At 41.6% G+C, this 25,417-nt stretch overlaps 1 protein-coding gene across 7 annotated transcripts in view; it reads right to left on the bottom strand.

The window, feature by feature from the left end:
* LOC121287145 (tyrosine-protein phosphatase non-receptor type 1-like) overlaps window positions 1–25,417 on the bottom strand; it is a 129,870-nt gene that overhangs the window by 10,949 nt on the left and 93,504 nt on the right. For all 7 annotated transcript variants that reach the window (XM_041204723.1, XM_041204725.1, XM_041204721.1 and 4 more), the window contains 4 exons: window positions 23,009–23,109; window positions 19,920–20,018; window positions 5,021–5,158; window positions 968–1,177 (listed from right to left, as the gene is read on the bottom strand). In XM_041204723.1, coding sequence (XP_041060657.1) covers window positions 968–1,177; window positions 5,021–5,158; window positions 19,920–20,018; window positions 23,009–23,044 — 483 coding nt within the window. In that variant the 5' untranslated portion in view covers window positions 23,045–23,109. The remainder of the gene's footprint in view (window positions 1–967; window positions 1,178–5,020; window positions 5,159–19,919; window positions 20,019–23,008; window positions 23,110–25,417) is intronic.

The following is a 25,417-nucleotide window of genomic DNA, read 5'->3' as shown; positions in this document are numbered from 1 at the left end:
TCATTCTTATTTGACCCTTTTGGGACAACAAAATATCCTTACTGCTTGTTACAGTTTCTTTGCGTAAGTGCACATGCACACGTGTCACAGGCGCATGTGAGAGCACGTGTTTGTGTGGGGTGAGGAGTGAGTCAGTGACGGTGGACCACCTGAATGTGAATAGTTACACAAACACAATCAATCTCCGCTACATTGATCAATGCCCTATAAAGAACATTTGAATAATTTGAATTCAGTATTTTTCTGGGTGTTAATTTCAAAATTAGTCTTTATACCTATATATCTACGTTAAATGTGGCACTTCAGGCAGTAAGTGAAGTGAAGAGTAAGTCATTGCTATTTGTCCGGAATCTGGAGCATGGTTGCGATGCTTAGCTATAAAGGAGCAGTTGCTTTGAGGCTGCTATTATGCCCTATGGGAATCAAGTAATTTTAGTTCTGAATTCCTGAGGTAAATTAGAAAGCAATAAAACATTTGTAAGCCTTAGGCTGTGCATCAACCTCTTAAAAAAACTTTTCTTTATAACAAAAAGTGACAGCTGGATTGACAACCTTTTTGCAGGGATAAATATTCACTAGCCGAAATTCTGAGCTTGTAGCAATACTTTCTCCAGAAATAATTCAGGAAACAAATAAATTTCCTTCAGTAAAGATAGATTCTATAACAGAAATGATTCTTTTAAGCAGCTGTTTCTCAAGTTGTTTATCTCCTTATTTTCTCTCGGGTTTCTTGAAAGCTTTTTCTGTCTGATAATTCTCAGAAAAAGTACTGGATGTAATTAAGTATAGGAAGTCAGCTGTTTATGCCAATTGCGTCCAGAAGGAGAAGTACATTATTTGACTAATAAATTTCCTTCCATGTGTGTAGTCATAACCTCTGAGTTTTTGTTGAAAAGGCAAAATACATTTTAAAGACCAAGTCCAGAATTCAGTAGGAAATCAGAATAAAATATTAAGATCTACTTACCAGGAGGAGGCATGTATCAACCAGAGAAAAAGTGCCAGATCGTCCTATCCCCGCACTGCAGTGAACCATAATAGGTCCGTACTCAGGATTCAGAGAGCCAGATTCCCTCACTTTGAACAGAAAGTTAAGGAATGAAGCAGGAGATTCTGGAACTCCAAAATCAGGCCATGTGGTATAATGAAAGTGCAAAATTTCCCTGGTTTCTTTGGTCTACATAAGCAAAGTGATAATGGAGGAATAAATTAGTCAATGCATTGTACCATTCCATATGATCTCTTTCTTATTAAAAGCTTTTAACCCTCAACACATCTTCGAAAATACAAACTTCTTTGGAAATAACTAATTCATTATGTTAATAGAAGTCAGAGGGAACTATTATTGATCACTCTAGTTTTGGAAATAAAAGTCCCATCAGACACACGCCACAAGATATTCAGTGAACTACCCAATGACAACTGCATCTCAACCAAACAAACCACAGATATTCAGACACAGTAGCAATAACATGAAATTCAAAACCAGTTTCAACAATTTTCAATACTATAAACAGAAATATTACTTCAACAACAGAATTATCTACTAAATATTTGATAAATTGCAGGGCTCAGCACTGTATTAAGCCATACAGGTCAAGGGTTTCTCTGGTTTCAATCCTGCTCTATAATGATAAGTTCAATATTAGTTGGGACAACGCAATTGGTTTTATCCATTCAGCTAGGGGAGGGAACGAGGAAAGAAAAAAAAAAAAAATCAGGATTTTCACTTCTGACCATTAACTAATATCCCTTATTGGAAAGTGATTACATTGAGGCCAAGTAAGGGTAAGGTTTGACTCTGTCGTGCTTCCCTTCATAGTTAAACAGCTTCCCAACATTCACCAGTGTGTGTCAATTGTGCCTCAGTTGGTAGCTCCCTCGCTTCCGAAAGTGGCTGTGGGTTCAAGTCTCACTCCAGAGACTTGAGCACAAAAATCTAGGCTGATACTTTTATCAAGGGAATGCTGCACTGTCAGAGTTGTCATATTTTGCAGGAGAAATTAAACAGAGCTGAACGTAAAATATCTAATGGCACCATTCGATGAGAAACAGGGGAGATATCCCTAGTGTCATGGCCAATATTTATCCCTCAATCAATATCACAAAAAGCAATTAGCTGATCATTACTACACTGCTGCTGCTGTCCAAAAACTGGCTGCTGCGTTTGCTACATTAAAGCACTTCAAATGTACTTCATTAGTTTTGTGCATGAAGTATGCCACCCATGGACATGTACCACAGTGACAATTAGCATGTTCTGGAGAGATTCTATAACTTACTGCAGTCAGGCCTGATTCTGACAATCCGATCATAAGAATCTATAAACATCTAGCAAGATGCTTGCTTCCAGTTACCATGTCAAAACACAGATTGGGATCAGTTTTGCTGTACATTGTTGCCTTTCAGCATAGTCAAAATAGGAATATAAATGAGTGAAAACTAAAAGCTTGCACAATTTTAAAAGCAAGTTGGAACTATTAATTTAAAACACAATTTGGAAACCTCAAAGACAAAGGTAAAGCACATTTGGCTTAGCTTCTGAACACATATCAATGCCAGTATGAAGATTACCTGCTTTGACCTCCGTAACCTTGCGCAACTCTGTCCCACCTCAGCTCATCTGCTGCTGAAACCCTCATCCATGCCTTTTAACTCTAGACTTGACCGTTCTAACGCATTCCTGACGCTTCCCACATTCTATCCACTGAACCTGATGTCACACGAAACTCTGCTGCCAGTGTCCTAACTAGGACCAAGTCCAATTCACCTATCAACCCTGAACTCACTTATTTACACTGGCTTTGGGCAAGCAACATATCGATTTTAGAAGTCTCATTCTGGTTTTCAAATCCTCCAATGACCTTTCCCTTCCCAAAATCTAATCTCATCCAACCCCAAAACATCACAAGACATTTGCATTCATCTAATTCTAGCCTTGAGACTCCCAGATTTTAAAGGCTTCACAATTGGCGACCATGCCTTCAGCTGCCTCGGCCATAAACATTGAAATTCCCTTCCTAGACATCGCTGTCTCTTTCCTCCCCAGGAACAGTCAACTGGTGCTACACAAGTGCCAGACAATGACCACCTTCAACAGGAGAGAATTCAATCCTCTCCCCTTGACATTCAAAAACACAGCCATCACTAACACATCCTGGGAGGGTTACCACTGACCAGAAACTTAACTGGACCAGTCATATGAATACTGTGGCTACAAGAGCAGATTCTGAGGTTAGAAAGTTTGTGGGGAATAACAAACCTCATGACTCCTCAAAAGAAAAAGCAAGCCTGTCCACCATCTATAAGACAGAAGTCAGGAGTATGATGGAATATGCATCACTTGCCTGGATGAATGCAGATCCAATAACACTGAAGAAGCTCAACGCCATCCAAGGCAAAGCAGCCCGCTTGATTGTAACCCCGTCCACAGACTTAAATATTAATTCCCTCCGCCAGTGTACAGTGACAGCAGTGTTTAACATCTGCAAGGTGCACTGAAGCAATTGGTCAAGTCTTCTTCGACAGCACCTCCCAAACCCACGACTTCTACCACCTAGGAGGACATGGGCAGTAGGTGCAAAGGAACACCAGCATCTGCAATTTCCCCTCCAAGTCACACACCATCCTGACTTGGAATTGTATTGCCGCTGCTTTACTCTCACTGGGTCAAAATCCTGGAACTCCTTCGATGATATAGTTTAGTTGTACCTACAACACAGACTGCAGCGGTTCAAGGAGGCAACTCACCACCTTCTCAAGGGCAATTAGGAATGGGCAATAAATGCTGACCTTGTCAGCGATGCTTAGATCCGAAAAAAGGATTATTTTAAAAAATCATTTGTTTTGAAGTGTAATCATTTATATAGGCAAATACAGCAACTAGTTTGTGCACAGGCAAGTACCACAATAGTTATTAGATGAAATGGCCAACTGTTTTGATGGTGCTGCCAAGGACAAATGTTGACCAAAACAGAGAGAGAACTCCCTGCTTCTCCCATTTAATGCTTCATTAATTATACGGCAACAATGTGACACTCCATCAGTGCTGCACTGAAGTGTCAGCTAGATGACGTGCTCAACTCTGTCATGATGCATGCAGCTACACCTTGATTCAGGAGATGCTACAAACTAAGCCATTATTTGAGCATTGGCCTCACAAACTGAAAAAGGTTCCAATTGAAGTTCAGGTCCAGAATTTCTGCTGATACTTGAACCATTTTTTAGCTTGGATTAATGGAAAAATCATGATATCTACATGTAGCAACTTCCATTTCTTCATAGAAGGAACTTGTGTTGGCATAGATGGCATATTGAATCAAAATGGTTACAGCGCAGAAGGCAGCAGTATAAATTGTTGCTTCCTTTGAAATTTGGCATTCTTGCGTCTGTCTTGATGAATACACATCAAAAAGAAATACAACTTTAGTACTACCAAGCAACTGTTTAAATAAAGGATCTTCTGCTTCATTATCCAAGGTGTGTTATTGCAAATTTACCTAGATGTTAAAGTTAAGCTAGATACTTTGGTTTTTATAGAGTAATGTTTTTGTGGGGCCTTCCTGCATGTGCCTTTTCCTATAAAAGTACGATTGCACTTCTAAAGTAATTGGATGGATGCAAGGTGATTTGAAGATGCCCTAAGGTTATGAAAGACTCTACAAATTCAACTTTTTTTTACTGATTAGTTCTAATTGAAGAAATCATTTCCATTAGGCGATTGATTATATAAAAAATCTCACATTCACACTTTCCTTTTGTTTTACCTTCGCATCCATGCCTCTATCCATGGACATGAGAAATCCTTTTAATTTGGTGGTCTTGAGAAAGCAAAACTATAGTGAAAGTTTGCATGCCCTAAAATACCATAGAAGCGTGTCTAATATAAATACTTCACTGATATTTTGTCTCCCCTATGGAAATTAAGCTAATACTATTACCCATGAGTTCTATATAATAGAAACGGAGTTATATTTCAAAAGCTAAAATTCCCAAATTCAACATCTGCTGATGCACTTACCACAAGGTTTTCCACTTCCAATTGCCGTACTGTATAGTATGATTTTACATCTTCAGAGATCAATGCTAGTTTGAATTTTGTGTCTGCGAATATCATGTCCACTTCTTCTTTACTTGGCCAATACCGTGCACATTTTACCTAGAATTGAAAGGAAATTTTTATAAAAGTTGGCTTTATCTTGTGCTAACATTAATGCTTTCTGCTATTAAAAGTGAACCAACTCTTTTTATATTTTGACAAAGCTATTCTTATTGTCAAACTAGCTAACATTAAATAAACATGGTTATTTCTGGATAGATATGTTTGAGGCTTAATGGAAATGAAATAAAACATTTCCAAGCTTTCTATGCAGTTACTTCTTAGAAGTGCACAAAGCAGCAGCACGACCAAAAGAAAGCAGCAGCACGACCAAAAGAAAGCAGCAGCACGACCAAAAGAAAGCAGCAGCACGACCAAAAGAAAGCAGCAGCACGACCAAAAGAAAGCAGCAGCACGACCAAAAGAAAGCAGCAGCACGACCAAAAGAAAGCAGCAGCACGACCAAAAGAAAGCAGCAGCACGACCAAAAGAAAGCAGCAGCACGACCAAAAGAAAGCAGCAGCACGACCAAAAGAAAGCAGCAGCACGACCAAAAGAAAGCAGCCTCGTGAGTTTTGAATCTAGCATCTTGCTTTCTAGTATAAAAATTTTTTTCAAAGGCAATCATTTTAATAAACAGATTCAAATCTCCTTTAAATCTCTATTAAAAACTCTAGTCAATTCTAAAAGGATATATTGAAGAAAGGATATGGCTGATTACAGATAAAGGAAGCACAAGCATTTGTGCTAGTTTTCACAGAAGAGAGAAGACACTGGACATGGAAGCTGACAAGAACAGATGATCAACTGTATTGGATAACTAGTAGTAGAAAGTGAGGGAAAAACCTTGTTGGAACTCAAGTAGAAAGGACGTTGGGCCTTGATGGTGTACTTCCTAGACTGCCGAGGGAAAGCGGAGAGCAAACAGACTCTAAACATAATCTTTCAAATATTTTGGGTATGAAGTGATGTCACATGATTGAATGTTGCCAATATAGCACAACTATTCATGATGGGAGAGGGGAATATGCCAGGTAGCTATAGACAGGCCAGCCTAATATCAATAGTGAATAAGCTTCTAGAGACCATATAGGATAAAACTGACGAAATAGCCTATTTAAAGACAGCAAACAATGACATGTAAAAGGTAAGTAATGTTTGACAATTAAAGGGTTAAGGAAAGCTACAACACATTGATGAAGAAAATGCAGCAGTTGCATAATCACGATAGTAATACATAAGGGGCTCTTGAATAGAATTGATTTGCATGTTATTCGAGAATGTGGGAGCTTGGATACGAATTGGTCTAAAGAACAGAAGAGTGGGGAATGATGTAAACCATGTTGTCCAGTAAGGGATCAATGTTAAGTCACTGTACATTTTTAATAGTTGTTTTAGACTTGGGTATTAGGAACAATATTCAAAATCTGCAGACAACAAAAAATTGGCTGACTTTAGGAGAACATAGGTCAAAAGATTTAGGAAGATGTAGAATTAATGTAATGCAGACAACAGTGGTGATAAATGAAGAGCAGAGAGATCTCTTGGCTCAAGTACACATATAATTCTGAAATCGGAACAATGGATTATTTGGCAGTTTAAAAAAAGACAGGTTTTATAAATCTGACCAGAGATCCCAAAACAACAATTTAATGCTAAATCAGTACAAATCAATGGTTAGACTAGAGTTAAAATGATGCCTAATTTTGAGCACCCTGCTTTAGGAAAGATGTCAAGCCCATGGAGAGAATGAGGAAAGGATGTACCATAATGTTACCATGAGGAGCACTGAAAGAAAGTGGGGCTCTTTTCATTAGGACAGAGAGCGTCAGTAAAATAATTGGACAGATACCAGTAATCAAAACTGGTGGAGTCTTGGCAAACTAAGTAGAGAAGGACTACTTCTACTGTTTGGGTGTCAATTTAACAAAATACAAAGGGTGAACAAAAGCGGTTAAGGGGAGATCAGATAGAGATGTAGTGGATTATGGCAGATTTGGTTAAGGTAAGTTGTTCCTGTTAGCCAGTGTTAAAGAGTAGAGGACAGTGACTCTGGACCCAATGAAGTCTCATGGCATCAGGTCATGGGTAAGGAAACCTCCTGCTAATTACCAGCTACTGCCCCCTCGGCTGATGAATCAGTGCTCCTCCATGTTGAACACCACCTGGAGGAAGAACTGAGGGTGGCAAGGGCACAGAATGTAATCTGGGCTGAGGACTTCACCAAGAGTGTCTTGGTAGCACCACTACTGATCAATCTGCCCAAGTCCTGAATGACATAACTGCTAGACGGGTCTGCAGCAGGTGGTTGGGGAACCAACAGGAGGGAAAAATCTACTTGACCTCATCCTAACCATTCTACCTGTCATAGATGTACCTATCCATGACAATATTGGTAGGAGTGACCACCACACAATCCTTGTGGAGACAAAGTCCCACCTTCACATTGAGGATACCCTCCATCATGTTGTGTGGTGCTACCACCGTGCTAAGTTGGATAGATTTTGAACAAATTTAGCAACTCAAAACTGAGCATCCATGAAGTGCTGTGAGCCATCAGCAGCAGTAGAATTATACTCGACTACAATCTTTAACTCATGGCCTGGCATATCTCCCCTTGACCATTACCATCAAACTGGGGTGATTAACCTTGGTTCAATGAAGAGTGCAGGATAGCATGCCAGGAGCAGCACCAGGCATACCTAAATATGAGGTGTCAACCTGGTGAAACTAGACCACAGGACTACTTGCATGCCAAACAGTATAAGTAGCATGTGATGGACAGAGCTAAGTGATCCCACAACCAACAGATCAGATCTAAGCTCTGCAGTCCTCCCACATCCAGTTCTGGACAATGGTGGACAATTAAACAACTGTTGCGGCTCCAAAAATATCCCCATCCTCAATGATGGGAGAGCCCAGAATATCGATGCAAAAGACTAGGCTGGAACATTTGCAACAATCTTCAGCCAGAAGTGCCTAGTGGATGATAGATCTCGGCCTCCTCCTCAGGTCCCCAGCAACACAGATGCCAGTCTTCGGCTAATTTGATTCACTCCACTTGATATCAAGAAACGGCTGAAGGAACTGGATACTGCAAAGGCCAAGGGCCCGGATGCTATTCCAGCAATAGTACTGAAGACTTGTGCTCCCAAACTAGCTGTGCCCTTAGCCAAGCTGTTCCAGTACAGCTACAACACTGGCATCTACCTGGCAAGGTGGAAAACTGTCCAGGTAGGTCCTGTCCACAAAAAGCAGGACAAATCCAACCTGGCCAATTACTGCCCCTTCAGTCTACTCTCAATCACTGGCAAAGTGGTGGAAGGGGTCATCGACAGTACTATTAAGCGGCACTTACTCAGACAACCTGCTCACTGACGCTGAGTTTGGGTCATGCCAGGGCTACTCAGCTCCTGACCTCAATACAGACTTAGTCCAAACATGGACAATAGAACTGAACTTGAGGTGAGGTGACTGAATGCCCTTGACAGCAAGGCAGTATTTGACAAGAGTGTGGAGTCAAGGAGGCCTAGCAAAACTGGAGTCAACGAGAATCAAGGGGAAAACTCTCCGCTGGATGAAGTCATACCTTGCACAAAGGAAGATGGTTGTGGTTATTGGAGGTCAGTTATCTCAGTCCCAGGATATGACTGTTGGAGCTCCTCAGGCTCATGCCCTATGCCCAACTATCTTCAGCTGCTTCATTAATAACCTTCCCTCCATCATAAGGTCAGAAGGTGAGGGGGTTGGGGGATGTTCACTGATGAATGCACAACATTCAGCACCATTCATGACTCCTCAGATACTGAAGCAGTCCACGGCCGTTTGCAGCAAGACCTGGATAATATTCAGGCTTAAGCTGAAAAGTGGCAAGTAACATTGGCGCCACACAAGTGTCAGGGGCAACGGCCAGTTCCAATAAGAGAGAATCCAACCATCTCCCCCTTGACACTCAACGGCATTACCATCAATGGATCTTCCACTATCAACATCCTAAGGGTTCCCACTGACCAGAAACTGAACTGGACCAGCTATATAAATACTGTGGAAACAAGAGCAGGTCAGAGGCTGGAAATTCTACAGAGACCAATGCACCATCTGACTCCCCAAAGCCGGTCCACCATATGCAAGTGTGATGGAATACTCCCCGCTTGCCTGCATGAGTGCAGCTCCAACAATACTCAAGAAGCTTGACATCATTCAGGACAAAGCAGCCTGCTTGATTGGCATGCCATCAAACACATTCAACATGCACTCACTCCACCACTGATGCAGTGGCAGCAGTGTGCATATCTACAAGATGCACTGCAACAACTCACTAAGGCTCCTTTTCTTCAACAGCAACTTTCAAACCTACAACCTCTAGCAATTAGAAGGACAAGGGCAGCAGATGCATGGGAACACCACCACCAAAATCCTGGAAATCCCTCCCTAACAGCACTGTGGGTGTACCTACATAACATGGGCTCCAATGGCTCAAGGCAGCAGCTCACCATTACCTTCTCAAGGGCAATTAGGAATGGGCAATATAAATGCTGGCCGAGCCAGTGACACCAACATTGCATAAAATAATTTTTAAAAAAATTATGGTTTGGGGTAAGAGGGTGGGGTATGATGTCTTGATGCAAGGAGAATATTAAACTTTCCAGACAACTCAAAAAATTGGATAACTATGATAAAAAGTAAGTGACTCCAGGAGGAAATAGGTTAACAGACAGAGGAAGATGTAAAAATAAATTAGTACTGAAAATAATGAAGCGATAATTATAGGAATGGAAGCTAGAGAAAACATGGCAATTATACCAGTGAGTTTTTTTTTTGCAATAAGTGTTAAATGACCTGTAACCCACTGCCTATGAAGATGGTGGAAACGGAGATGATCAATGATGCCAAAGGAAATTGGATAGACAAATATACTTGCAAGTAATGACTTTATGATAGTAATTTTTTTTTATATACAGAAGCTGGAAAAGATCAAAATACTCCACTGGAAACAATGGTTGATGCTAAATTCTTTACAGTTATTAAAAAGGGTGTGAATAAATAGAGAAAAATATGTAAAGCATATAGGGAAAGGGTAGGAGACTGGAACTTACTGGATAGTTCTTTCAAAGTAACTAAATGAATGATGGGCCTGTACTGTAACACATTTGGATTCCTTCCGGATTTAGACTTGACAACTCATGCCAATTAGCTACCTCAATATGAGCTGCCAATTTGATCAATAGAGCTAATTTCCCTCAATGCTATGTTTCCTACTTTTCTTCACTCAATTAGTTTTAATGTAGGAACTTCAGCTCTGTTGTTATATTGTACTTTTATGCATTTAATTCATGTTAAAAAGCAGGCCTGAAACCCAGATACGATAACTGCAAAATGATCAGGTGGTGAAAAATTGTGTCTATGCCTGAGGCAGTGGATAGAATAACGTGAAGGCGGAAAGTAGTTTACCATATCTCCTACCTAGGAAGCATAGGAACAATCAGGTTATTGGAGTGTTAAGATTGTCAACCACCATTTCTGCTATAAGCAACTTTCCAGAAAAATGACCATGATCTGAAATTGTTGAACTCAACGTGGAGTCCAAAAGGTTGTAAAGTGCCTAGTCAGAAAATGAGGTGATGATCATCGAGTTTCATTGTAACAACATAGGAGGCCAAGGAGAGAGGTCAGAGTGGGGCAGAGAATAAAATGACAGGCTTGCAGATTGAGCATATTTGAGTAAAGTGACCAACTAATTTGCATTTTGTCTCCCCCAGTGTACAGGAGGCCACATCATGAACGGCAAAAAAGTATACTAAACCCAAAGTACAAATGAATCACTGTTTCACCTGGAAGAGTTGTTTAAGGCTTTGGTTGGTGACAAGGGAGGAGGCAAAGGGCAAATATTGTACTTCCTGTACTTGCACTGGAGGTACAATAGGAAGGAGAGAGGGTGCTGTGGTTAATTGAGGAATGGACCAGGGCATGTAGTAGGAACAATTCCTTCAGAATGCTGGAAGGGAAGGGGAGGGGGAAGATATGTTTGGTAATAGCACCACATTGGAGGTGGCAGAAAACCATCTGTTGAATTGGAGACTGGTGGGGTGGGAGGTGAGGACAAAGGGAATCCTTTTGCAGTTTTGGGAGCGAGGGAAGGGGGAAGAGAACAGAAGTACAGTAAATAAGACAGAATTAATTCAAGGTCCTATCAATCATGGTGGTGGGTATTCTTGGTTGAGGAAATGGGAAGACATATCAGAAACAATGGTATGGAAGAAGGTATAGTCAGGAGAGATATGACCTGACAGGATCCTCACTGAAGTGTTGTTCAAGTAGTTGTGGAAGTCAATGGACTTACAGTAGACACTTATCCACAGCCTATACCCAGAAATTGCGATAGAAAAGTCGAGGAAGGGAGGGTTAAGAAATGGGCCATGGGACTGGTGGGAAGTGGTAAAATGTTGATGAAATTTTCCAGTTTGAGGTGAGCGCAGGAAACATTACCAAAAGTCAATGTGCCAAGGAATCCATCGCTTCGCAGACTGTCACTGACCTCATCTTCTCAGCATCAAATTAATTATCTCCCAATCTCGCACCAACTTCTTCTACCTTTTTAAGATCCATGAATGGCAAAACCAAGGTAGATCAATTGATTCAACCTCCTCTTGCTCCACAGAACTCATTTCTTCCCACTTGCCCATTTTTTCTCCCCTTGTCTAATTTCTTCCTACCTGAGCACACGGAAAGCGGACCTGCATAAGGAGGGCAGCGGCGACGGGAGATAAAAACCAGCGGCAGAGCCCCTTCAATCTGTTCTACCTGTCAAGGCTGAAGTGTGACATCAAAGGAAAACAGGTAGGCAATTGGTGGGTCTCTCTTCCGTGTCTCTTTTGATTGGCCAAGTGGTTTAAATCAGGAGACGTTATTACAGCTGAAGGTTACAGTTAAATTCACTTTTTAACTAATAAACATCCAAATGAATTAATGAAATAGAGATGGCTGGGCAGGCAGTGTGTTGCAGCTGTAGTATGTGGGAGCCGGTGGACACTGGCGCGATCTACAGTGACCACATCTGCAGCAAGTATTGGATACTCGAGGAACTTTAGCTCAGAATTGATGAGCTGGAGCCTGAGCTGCAGACATTGCAACACATCAGGGAGGGGGAGAGTTACCTGGACACTGTTTCAGGTAACTCTCCCCCTCAAATTTGGACTGTGGTCAGGGACAGGAGGGTGTGACTGCGAGTGAGGCAGGTATGGGGATCTAGAATTTAACTTTGGAAGAGCTTCAGCCAGTGCCCTTGTCCAATAGGTACAAGGTTCTTGCTTCTGGTGTGGACGAGGGCACAGGCTGCAGGGAAGATGAGTGAACTGACTGCAGCACCGTGATTGAGTGCAATTCAAGCGGGGGGAGAAAAGAGAAATGTAGTAGTAATAGGGGATAGCATCGTTAGGGGAATAGATACTGTTCCCTGCAGCAAAGAGTGTGCTGAAGGCTGTGTTGCCTCCGGGTGACAAGGTTAAGGACATCTCTTCTGGGCTGGAGAGGAACTTGGAGTGGGAGGGGAAGGATCCTGTTGTAAAGGTCCACATAGGTATCAACAACATAGGCAGGGCTAGGAAAGAGATTTTGCTGAGGGACTACGAGCAGTTTGGGGCTAAATTAAAAAGCAGAATCAATGGTAATAATCCCCAGATTACTACCCGAGCCATGTGCAAATTGGCATAGGGCAAATAAGATGAGAGGTAAATGCGTGGCTCAAAGATTGGTGTGGGAGAAATGGGTTCCGATTCATGGGGCACTGACACCAGTTCTGGAGAAGGAGAGTGCTGTTCCATTGGGACAAGCTTGAAGCCTGCTGGGACCAGTGTCCTGGTGAATCATATAATTAGGGTTGTACATAGGACTTTAAACTAAATAGTTGTTGGTGGGGTGGGGGGTTCAATTGAAGGGAAGTTTAAAAAATCAGAAGAAATTAGAGAGCAGAGGTGCAGTGTAGTGAAGAGGTGAACGATGATCAAGGTAGATGAGTTGACGGCACAAATAGAAATAAATGAATAAAAACAAAAAAACTGCGGATGCTGGAAACCAAAAAAACAGAATTACCTGGAAAAACTCAGCAGGTCTGGAAGCATCGGCGGAGAAGAAAAGAGTTGACGTTTCGAGTCCTCATGACCCTTCGACAGAACTTGAGTTCGACTCCAAGAAAGAGTTGAAATATAAGCTGGTTTAAGGTGTGTGTGTGTGTGTGTGTGTGTGTGTGTGTGTGTGTGTGTGTGTGTGTGTGGGGGGGGGGGGGAAGAGAAAGAGAGAGAGAGAGAGAGAAGTGGAGGGGGGGTGTGGTTGTATGGACAAACAAGCAGTGATAGAAGCAGATCATCAAAAGATGTCAACAACAATGGAACAAAAGAACACATAGGTGTTAAAGTTGGTGATATTATCTAAACTAATGTGCTAATTAAGAATGGATGGTAGGGCACTCAAGGTATAGCTCTAGTGGGGGTGGGGAGAGCATAAAAGATTTTAAGATATTTAAAAATAATGGAAATAGGTGGGAAAAGAAAAATCTATATAATTTATTGGAAAAAAAAAAGGAAGGGGGAAACAGAAAGGGGGTGGGGATGGAGGAGGGAGCTCAAGACCTAAAGTTGTTGAATTCAATATTCAGTCCGGAAGGCTTTAAAGTACCTAGTCGGAAGATGAGGTGTTGTTCCTCCAGTTTGCGTTGGGCTTCACTGGAACAATGCAGCAAGCCAAGGACAGACATGTGGGCAAGAGAGCAGGGTGGAGTGTTAAAATGGCAAGCGACAGGGAGGTTTGGGTCATTCTTGCGGACAGACCGCAGGTGTTCTGCAAAGCGGTCGCCCAGTTTACGTTTGGTCTCTCCAATGTAGAGGAGACCACATTGGGAGCAACGAATGTAGTAGACTAAGTTGGGGGAAATGCAAGTGAAATGCTGCTTCACTTGAAAGGAGTGTTTGGGCCCTTGGACGGTGAGGAGAGAGGAAGTGAAGGGGCAGGTGTTGTATCTTTTGCTTGGGCATGGGGTGGTGCCATAGGAGGGGGTTGAGGAGTAGGGGGTGATGGGGGAGTGGACCAGGGTGTCCCGGAGGGAGCGATCCCTACGGAATGCCGATAGGGGGAGTGAAGGGAAGATGTGTTTGGTGGTGGCATCATGCTGGAGTTGGCGGAAATGGCGGAGGATGATCCTTTGAATGCGGAGGCTGGTGGGGTGATAAGTGAGGACAAGGGGGACCCTATCATGTTTCTGGGTTTGATGGTGGCATCATGCTGGATCTGTGATTCCTCTGACACCTTACGTCACATCAACAATTTCCAGTTCCCTGGCCCCAACCGCTTCCTCTTCACCATGGACGTCCAATCCCTCTACACCTCCATCCCCCACCAGGATGGTCTGAGGGCCCTTAGCTTCTTCCTCGAACAGGGGCCCGAACAATCCCCATCCACCACTACTCTCCTCCGTCTGGCTGAACTTGTTCTCACACTGAACAATTTCTCCTTCAAATCCTCTCACTTCCTCCAAATAAAAGGTGTGGCTATGGGTACCCGCATGGGCCCCAGCTATGCCTGTCTCTTAATGGGGTATGTGGAACATTCCTTGTTCCAGTCCTACTCCGGCCCCCTTCCACAACTCTTTCTCCGGTACATCGATGATTACTTCGGTGCCGCTTCATGCTCTCGTCGGCATTTGGAAAAATTTATTAATTTTGCTTCCAATCTCCACCCCTCCATCATTTTCACGTGGTCCATCTCTGACACTTCCCTTCCCTTCCTTGACTTCTCTGTCTCAATCTCTGGTGATAGACTGTCCACCAATATCCATTACAAACCCACCGACTCCCACAGCTACCTCGACTACAGCTCCTCACACCCCGCTTCCTGTAAGGACTCCATCCCATTCTCTCAGTTCCTTCGCCTCCGTCGCATCTGTTCCGATGATGCCACCTTCAAAAACAGTTCCTCTGACATGTCCTCCTTCTTCCTTAACCAAGGTTTTCCACCCATAGTCGTTGACCGGGCCCTCAACCGTGTCTGGCCCATCTCCCGCACATCCGCCCTCACGCCTTCTCCTCCCTCCCAGAAACATGATAGGGTCCCCCTTATCCTCACTTATCACCCCACCAGCCTCTGCATTCAAAGGATCATCCTCCGCCATTTCCGCCAACTCCAGCATGATGCCACCACCAAACACATCTTCCCTTCACTCTCCCTATCGGCATTCCGTAGGGATCGCTCCCTCCGGGACACCCTGGTCCACTCCTCCATCACCCCCTACTCCTCAACCCCCTCCTATGGCACCACCCCATGCCCACGCAAAAGATGCAACACCTGCCCCTTCACTTCCTCTCTCCTCACCGTCCAAGGGCCCAAACACTCCTTTCAAGTGAAGTAGCATTTCACTTGCATTTCCCCCAACTTAGTCTACTGCATTCGTTGCTCCCAATGTGGTCTCCTCTACACTGGAGAGACCAAACGTAAACTGGGCAACCGCTTTGCAGAACACCTGCGGTCTGTCCGCAAGAATGACCCAAACCTCCCTGTCGCTTGCCATTTTAACACTCCACCCTGCTCTCTTGCCCACATGTCTGTCCTTGGCTTGCTGCATTGTTCCAGTGAAGCCCAACGCAAACTGGAGGAACAACACCTCATCTTCCGACTAGGCACTTTATAGCCTTCCGGACTGAATATTGAATTCAACAACTTTAGGTCGTGAGCTCCCTCCCCCATCCCCACCCCCTTTCTGTTTCCCCCTTCCTTTTTTTTTCCAATAAATTATATAGATTTTTCTTTTCCCACCTATTTCCATTATTTTTAAATATTTTAAAATCTTTTATGCTCTCCCCACCCCCACTAGAGCTATACCTTGAGTGCCCTACCATCCATTCTTAATTAGCACATTCGTTTAGATAATATCACCAACTTTAACACCTATGTGTTCTTTTGTTCCATTGTTGTTGACATCTTTTGATGATCTGCTTCTATCACTGCTTGTTTGTCCCTACAACTACACGCCCCCTCCACTTCTCTCTCTCCCTGCCCCTCACCCCCCACACACCTTAAACCAGCTTATATTTCAACTCTTTCTTGGACTCGAACTCAAGTTCTGTCGAAGGGTCATGAGGACTCAAAACGTCAACTCTTTTCTTCTCCGCCGATGCTGCCAGACCTGCTGAGTTTTTCCAGGTAATTCTGTTTTTGTTTTAGAAATAAATGAATATGACTTGAAAGCCACTACAGGGATGTGATCGCAGGGTGACCAAGACTGGGAACTCAATATTCAAGGGTATTTGACATTCTGGAAAAATAGGCAAAAAGGAAAAGGAGGTAGGGTAGCTTTGTTAATAAAGGAAGGTATCAGTGCGGTGGGGTGAGTAGTGATATAGGTGCAATAGATCGTGATGTGGAATCAGTTTGGGTGGAAATAAGGATTAGCAAGGGGAAGAAGTCACGAGTGGGAATCGTCTATAGGCCCCCGAAGAGTTGCTTCACTAAAGGACAAAGTATAAACCGGGAAATAATGGAGGCGGTAAGAAGGGCGCAACAATTGTCATGGGTGATTTTAATCTGCATATTGACTGGACAAATCAGATTGGCAGGGGTAACATGGAAGATGAATTTGTAGAGTGCATCAGGGATTGTTTCCTAGAGCAATATGTTGCAGACCCTGCACAGTCTATTTTAGATCTAGTAATGAGGTGGGATTAATAAGAGATGTCGTAGTTAAGGATCTTCTCGGGGGTAGCAATCACAACATGGTAGAATTTCAAATTCAGTTTGAGGGCAAGCAACTCTGGTCTCAAACCAGTGTCTTCAATTTAAATAATGGAAATTAGAGAGGTATGAAGTAAGTTTAGTCTACTTTCCCAGCCAGCTTTAGACAACTTCCTTCAATGGATGAGCAGTGGCAGACATTTAATCAGATTTTTCTTAACGCTCAGAAAAAATTTATCCCGGTCAAAAAGAAGGACTCTATGAGAAGAATGAACCACCTGTGGTTAACAAAGGTGGTCAAGGAGAACATCCAATCAAAAACTAAGGCATACAAAGCGGCGAAAACTAGTGGTAGGCCAGAAGATTAAGAACTTTTTAGGAACCAGCAGCGGATGACTAAAAAGCTAATAAAAAAGAAGAAAATTGATTATGGCAGGTAATTTAAACCAATATTTTTCATCGGTCTTCACAGTGGAGGACACTATAAACACTCCAAGGATATCACATAAGCAAGGAGCTAATGGGAGGAAAGATCTCGTAATAGTCTCTATTACGAAGGACAAGGTATTTGACAAACTAATGGGACTAAAGGCAGACAAGTCGCCAGGACCTAATGACCTGCATCCAAGGGTTTTAAAGTAAGTGGCTGCAGAGATAGTGGAGACATTGGTTGAAATATTCCAGAACTCGCTGGGTTCCAGTAAGGTCCCAGCAGTTTGGAAAACTGTTAATGTGACACCCCTGTTCAAGAAGAAAGGGAGACAAAAAGCAGGAAACTATAGGCCAGTCAGACTAACATGTCGTTGGGAAAATGCTGCAGTCCATTATTAAGGAAGAAATAGCAGGACATTTAGGAAAGCTTAACGCAATCAAACAAAGTCAACAGTTTTGTGAAAGAGAAATCATGTTTGACAAATTTGTTAGAGTTCTTTGAGGATATAACAAGCAGAGTCGATAAAGGGGAGCCAATAGATGTAGTGTATTTGCATTTCAAGAAAGCATTCGATAAGCTGCCACATAAAAGGTTATTGCACAAGATAAGAGCTCACGGTATTGGGGGTAACGTATTAGCATGGATTGAGGATTGGTTAACACACAGAAGGCATAGTCAGGATTAATGGGTCTTTTTCAGGTTGGAAATATATAACTAGTGGAGTGCCACAAGGATCAGTTCTAGGACCTCAATTATTTACTATCCATATTAATGACTTAGAGGAGGGGGAAGAGTGTAATGTACCTAAATTTGCTGACAATATAAAAATAGGTGGGAGGGCATGTTGTGATGACGACATAAGGAATCTGCAAGGGGATATAGATAGGTTGAGTGAGTGGGCAAAAACTTGGCAGATGCAGTTTAACGTAGGAAAGTATGAGGTCATTCACCTTGGTAGGAAGAATCAAAAGGCAGACTATTATTCAAATGGAGATAGGGTCTTAAAAAAGTGCAGCACAGAGGGATTTGGGTATTCTTGTGCATGAAACACAAAAAGTTAACATGCAGGTGTAGCAAGCAATTAAGGCGGCAAATGGAATTTTGGCCTGTATTGCTAAGAGGGTTGGAGTTTAAAAATAGGGAAGTCTTGTTACAACTGTACAGGGTGTTGGTGAGGCCGCATCTGGAATATTGTGTACAGTTTTGGGCCATGTATTTAAGAAAGGATATGCTGGCATTGGAGGCAGTTCAAAAAAAGATTCAGTAGGCTGATTCCTGGGATAAAGGCGTTGACTTATCAAAAATGCCTAAACAGGTTAGGCCTTTATTCATAAGAGTTTAGAAGAAAGAGAGGTGATCTTATTGAAATGTACAAGATTCTGAGGGGGCTTGACAAGGTAGGTGTTGAGAAGATGTTTCCACTAGTGGGGGAATCTCAAACTATGGGACATAATTACAGAATGAGGGGACACTCATTTAAAACTGAAAGGTGAAAGAATTTCTTCTCTCAGAGGGTAGTGAATGTCTGGAATTCTCTACTCCAGAGAGTTGTGGAGGCTAGATCACTGAAAAGTATTTAAAGAGGATGTAGATAGATTTTTTAAATATCAGAGCTATGAGGAGCTGGCACAAAAAAAGGAGTTGAGGCCTGGGGCAGATCAGCCATGATCTTATTGAATGGCAGGGCAGGCTTGACGGGCTGAATGGCCTACTCCTGCTCCTATTTTTTATGTTCTTATATCAATGATTCTTCGGTCACCATCATTATGAGTTTTCAATTTAGTGGCCTTGTCACCTTTTCATTATGCATGTTCAATCCCCCTATACTCCAATGCCCATTCAAGACAGCCCGAGGGCCCTCACTTCTGTCTTGAATGGACACCCCATCAATCCCCACCCACCACCATCCAGCTCTGCCTGACTGCATAACTTCATATATTGAAGAACTCTTGACCTCATTCATTTCATCCAAATAAAAAGCTGCTATGGGAACTGATATTGGTCCCAGGTAGGCCTGCCTTTTCATGGGAGAGGTGGAACATTCTTTGTTCTATTCTTGCTCTTGTCCCAAATTGGAAAATTTCATCAGCTTACTTGGCCTCGGCCTCACCAAGCTACCTGTTGCAGATACATTTATGACAATATTGGCGAGTGATTTTAACTTCTGGCAATCAGGTGTATGAGTAACAGTGGTAAAAACATTGGGCAGTTTGCTCGTAAATGATGCACTGAGACCATTAGTGAAGAGGGGGGAGGGGGCAAGAAAGGAGGATGGGGACAGGGTGAAGAGAAAATAATTTTCAAATAGAACTGCTATACATCTTCAATTATAAAGGCATTTCTGAAGCAACTGCTCTACCCAAGATTATCTTGTGCTGAGGGAGAGCAAAGACTAATACACAACTATGTTCTATTGACACAGTCCATTAAATCTACCATATGCTCTAGGAAAGTAGCTCATTTCTTTACATACAATATCATTTTCTAATGAAGCTCGATCACTGATGCAGTCACTACTCAGTAACCTTACAGATTGAAATTTAATCTACAATCTTAATTACCTTTCAATTAAGAATATTATTAGTTCCATACTATTCCTGACCATAGATTGACAGTTTCAACTTCTCTGTGCAATGTCTAATAAGATAGGCGCAAGTAAATTCAACTACTTACTGATCCCTTTTCAATTACTCTGTTGAGCATGACAACACCCCTAGACTTCTGCTCCCAAACCATTTCCCAGAAATGACCACAAGTATTCGGAAGAGGACCCTGTAAAAATATCAAAAAATCATGCATGCTGTCATTCTCCATGACTAAGTACAATGCAAAATCTAGAACAATTAAGTTATCCAAAATCGAAGTTACTAAATCCTTACAGAGCTCTCAGTCAGTAGTCTGAGATTTGAAAGCTTCAGCTAATTGACAATTGGGGAGGTGGTGGGGGGGTGGGGACAGACCAAAGAGAAGGGGAAAAAAAATAAATAGGAAATATATTCAATTTAGCAAAAATATAAAATAGGAAAGAATCTACAAGGAATTCCCATTAAAATGCAGAAGAATCTACAGGGAACCCCCATTAAAATGGCAGAGATTCTAAGCAAATCAGTAAATACTTAGGCCATAAAGGAATTTTGATACTAAGATTTCTAGCAATTTTCATTTGTAGAATTCTTCTATACAATGCCATAAATTTCCATTACAGGCAGCCTGGAGGGTGAGGAAGGGCTCAATTGATATCAATTGGGGAATCCCTCAAGCGATCCTTTCCAGATCTCTAACTAGTAATAAACATTTTTAAAACAAATCTCCATGAAGGATCAATAAATTCTAGTTGGCAGCCTTGGGTCAGTGCTAGCCCTCTCACTTCAGTCAGAAAGTTATGATTGAAGACCCACTCCAGAACACAGTCCACTACAAGTGTGGTGAACTTTTGGAGGTGCCATCTTTCATTTAACTAAAGATTTGCCTTCCCTTTAAAGTGGGCATAAAAGATACCATGGCGCTATTCGAACAAGAGCAGGGAGTTCTTCCAGCAGCCTGACTAATATTTATCCCTCAATCAATTTCACTATAACAAATGGCCTGATCAGGCATCTCATTGCTGTTTGTAGGACCTTGCTGTGTGCTACATTACAACATTGGCTGCAAAGTGCTTCGGATGTTTTGAGGTTGTGAAAGGCACTATATAAATGAACGTCCTTTCCTTTAAAAAGTGCTTAGGATAAATTCAGATCGTCTTAACTATTGCGACTGAACATGCAATGAAGTACATATCTATAAATTTAGTTATTTTCCTAGTGGAAACAGAAGACAATCATTGACCACATCCTTAATTAGAATTGAATGTTTAACCAGAATACTTTCCAACATTCCAGTAAATACACTTCAGAAGTATTTCATTGGCTGTAAAGTGCTTTAAGGTTGTGAAAGGTGCTATATAAAAGTCTTTTTAAAACTATAAAAGGATACAAACTTCATAGGCTGACTTCTGCTAGTTTAGTTGCAGAATAATGAATGAATTTAACAGTTTCATAATATCCAATGTAATAAATATACATTAATTCAGGACAACTGGCAGATTAAGAAGCTCAATTTTTTCTTTTAAAAAGGTGGGATTGTGGGACAGTGGAGAGGATTATTACTTGGACTTGAACTTGCCTGGGGACTCAACAAGTTTTAGTGTTGATGGCCAACACTAGGTCTCCTGTTATTTTGGTAATGGATGCACAACATGCAAATCGGTAATAAAGTCAATATTCATTGGCGGATGCATTCCTTTCAAGCAAACTTAGAAGTAGATTACATGGCAATCTTGCAGTGTACACGAGGTACTGAAACAAAGTTGAAGCATTTTAAAAAAATAATATTGTCAAATGTTTTCAATTTGTGCTTGTAAGAGTTAAGTGCTTAGGTCATAATGCAAAATCAAGACAGTTTAATGCAATATGAATTTTTAATTTCTGAATTATATCACAGTTACAGGAAAATTAAAAGGCATATGTAATATTAAGGCAAGCCAGAATTTTAGATTTGGCAACATGAAATACAGAAAATAATTTGACAATACAAATATTTGCCCTTGTATAATGTCATATCTACTAAAAATACACCATGGGCAGAATATTACAGGTTGCCCACTGATGGGTTTGTGAGGTGGGGGAGGACACAAAATTCCCCAGATGGCTTCCCAGCCAGTCCATAATTTTACAGGGGCGTGGGCAAGGCCTGCCAGTTTCCTGCCCAGCTTCAATTTTGATGCTGGCAGGTGGTGGTCAGGGGCTTGGGGGGGAGCCTGGCAAGTAACCCTTCTCAGGCTTCAGAAAGGAAGGGGTTGGGGTGTGGGGTGCCACCTCCCTTAACAGCCGCATTTCCACACCCCTCCATGGCTGCTCCCTCCCCCAGCCAGCCTCTTCAAAACTCCCAAGCCCTTTTTCCGAACCTCCCCAGGCCTCACCCCATCACTGGACTACCCGCACTTACCTGGTCCTGGACGCCAGGACATTGAAGCTAGGAATTGCTTGTAGTCCCAGTTCTGGTCACTGCTGCTACCGACTAGAATCAGATTGTCCAGCAGCTCTCTGAGACAAAACTTCCTCCCGAGTGAGGGACGGAAGTCCCATCTTCAGCCAATCAATGATAGCGTTAAAAAGCTGGGTGGGAACTGGTATCGGCGAGGATGCGTTCCCTCTGACTCTTCGGGTGGGCAGGTGGGAAATCCCGCAATCTGAAAAATCCTGCTCCTTAAGTACTTTTATATAGCAGGTTCCATTAAATTCCAACAACTGAACTTAATACTTTATTGTCAAACTTCAGATTTAGATACAAATCTTTGTTTCCTTTTCTGATTGTATCAGATATTTTTGGCTATTTCAATTCTAATTACATGGAGGTAAAGGTGACAGTAGGCCAGAACATCTTTCTTTTAAACATGTGGAGATGCTGTTTGATGCAAGTCCTGAAAATGATGGGACAAAAGTTTTTTACCTGCTGGAGAAAGGTGTCGAATGAGATGAGTTTGGATAATGTTAGAGTTGACTAAATAATATTGGGCATAAAAAGAGGGAAGATATTTAATTTATCAGTATCATATTCCATTAATTTGATGTGTTCACTTATGCCAAATGCTCAAAATGATACATCAGAAATTCTCCGATTGCTTAATATCAATAATACATTTGGATAAAACAAGAAAGTGATTTGTAGAACAACACACAAAACACATTTTCCTTTAACTATTTGTAGCTCTTAAAATTGCTCACCTGAGTTAGAATGTAGCTCCTTTGAGCCTCTTCCATTTTAATCAAGCTTGCATTGACATAGTCATTATCACCTTGCTGTAGCTTAATTCGACTGTGATCAACTTTAAGAAAAAAGATCAGCATTATATTTTGATTATACTTTTGACAATGCACGTAAGCACCCAGGAGGCACCGATCAAGCTATCAGTAACATAAGGAGGACACATATATAACAGTACAGCAATATTAAACATCTGGATGATTTTTTAAACTTCTTTTTCTGTGGCAATGTGCAAACTGCTTTCTTTAGAGAGAAACATTTCACCCAGAACAAATAGCAAGAATTATCTTACAGATTTGTGAGAGCCCAGCTCGAAATGGTCAGAACATGGTACTGGCTTGCTGATCAGATATGGCTAAGAGCAGTTTTAACATTGGAAGCCAAACCATTCTGACACTTATAAACATTGGCAGCTTCATTATGCATACAAGTAGTGAAAGAAGAGTTCAAAAAACACTCCTGTTTGGATCATTGATCATACTGCACTAAAAATTAATTCAGCACAAAACTCATGACGAAACATGCACACTTCTCTTTTTAAGCCTGTGGGGAATGGTTTTCCTGGAAATAGAAGTACACTAAAGTATAAATAAGGGAGAGAATTTCAATAACCAGGTCAAAGCTTTTCTACACAGTATGACCCAAGTTTTGAAATCTGGCCTGTTACAATTGAAGTGTTCTCCATCTCAAAGCTTCAAATTACTCCAAACGTAAGAGGTGAAAATTTAGATCTTGTGAATTGTTATTGCAGTTGGTGTAAAAAAAACACACGCGGTTTAATTCTTACTAAGATGTGAAGTTTCATTTTAAGTGGGCTTCTGTGATTCCTGATTCAAGGCCTTTTGTTACAATTATGAGGTTTAAAAGATTATGTTTTGCAACTGTGTCTTAAATTATAGGTAAAATAGAATGTGACTTATTCTGAAGCTTGCCTGACAGCAAGCCTAGGTGGTTTGATTTTAGAGATTAAAGGGGACCCCAGGTTGTTTTACTGGGAAAAAGGTACAAGGTGTTTACACTTGGGGACAATGGCAGCAGCCTGTGTGCTAACAGTGGAGATAAGACAGAGTCTCCAAAGTCCCAGTAATTGTTGAGAATGTTGGATTGTAGACAGTTGTGCTTTAATCTGTCTCTTTACTTCCAACAATGAATTGGAGTCTCAAAGATAGCTAACCAAGCTAACCAGCATTTCTACCTGCATACAAGGCCCATGCAATTCACGTTGCCAAGGAAATGGGGAAGTCTAAGATATCCCTGAAAATGTTCAGACAAGTTAGAGTCACAGGATCCAGGAGAACAGCTATAGGTAGTAGGACCTTCTGGTTCCCAACACAAGAATGTGGCTGAGAAGCTCATGCTGGGCTTGAAAAGACCAAATTAATGAGGAGTTAAAATGATGCTGAAAGTTTCGCCTGGCTTGCAGTAGAGGAAGAATTTCTGGGGGATAGAAAATCTCACCATGAAAGACAGTTCTGAGATTAAAGGCTTCCAGGCTGAGAAAGGAAAAAAACAGATGCAAACCCTTGAGAGCTAGGAATCACCTTGGATTGGTTGGAGAATTAAATATTTACTTAAAAGGATCGTGTGAGTTATATTTGTGAAGTGTGTTTTTGGTGTGCTAAAAGAAAAAGGGGAATGTCTGCTTTTGAGGTTCAAAGTGCAAGCTGCCCACAGAGTTAGTATTTAGTCAATAGTGCCTTTAGTCTTATGTTACAGTAAAAGTCTTAAAATATGAAATCTTGTCATGTCATCCTTCCAGCTACTAACTGGAAGTTAGAATTTCTTCTTAAAGTTATTGACCTCTACAGAGATTGTGACACTTTAAAAATAGATATTCCATTTAATTTTGCATGTTATGTACCATCTTCTTCTGTGGCCTGGACTTAAAACCAGAAAGCAGTCAATTGGGTCTGTGGGCTCCCTGAAAAGGTAGGTCATGTCTAACTAACAACTTGAGAAAGTAGGTGGCTAAATTTATAAAAAGCTCAGACTGTTTTTGATCACTAGTTGATGCACGGCCTTGGACTTTTTTGAAAATCTTCTTGCAATTACCTTCCTACAATTCTTTAGGTCTTTCTTCTATACTCTTTCTACCTGGGGTTCAATTTGTAATAAACAGGTCACTCAATTATCCCAGCTTTTATCTCTGTGTACTTTGAGCAGGTTTCTCTTCCATCCTGCTCCCTCTCACTTCTAGATGTGTCCCATTTGCACGTCTCACAAATGTTTTTTTTTACTAAAAGTGCTACCTTTCTCTACCCTTTTTAAAAAAAAAGTCAGCTATTCAACAAAATGGCAGCCAAGGGGGTACTGGCTTGAAGTAAGTACAGGATCAGGCAAGGAATAAGCATCCATGAACTGTTAGAACA

The sequence above is a fragment of the Carcharodon carcharias genome, chromosome 14 (genome assembly GCF_017639515.1).
Source record: "Carcharodon carcharias isolate sCarCar2 chromosome 14, sCarCar2.pri, whole genome shotgun sequence".
In the NCBI taxonomy this organism is placed as follows: domain Eukaryota; kingdom Metazoa; phylum Chordata; class Chondrichthyes; order Lamniformes; family Lamnidae; genus Carcharodon; species Carcharodon carcharias.
Note: the sequence above shows the minus strand (reverse complement) of the source record. Positions and strands in the feature narration are given on the sequence as shown.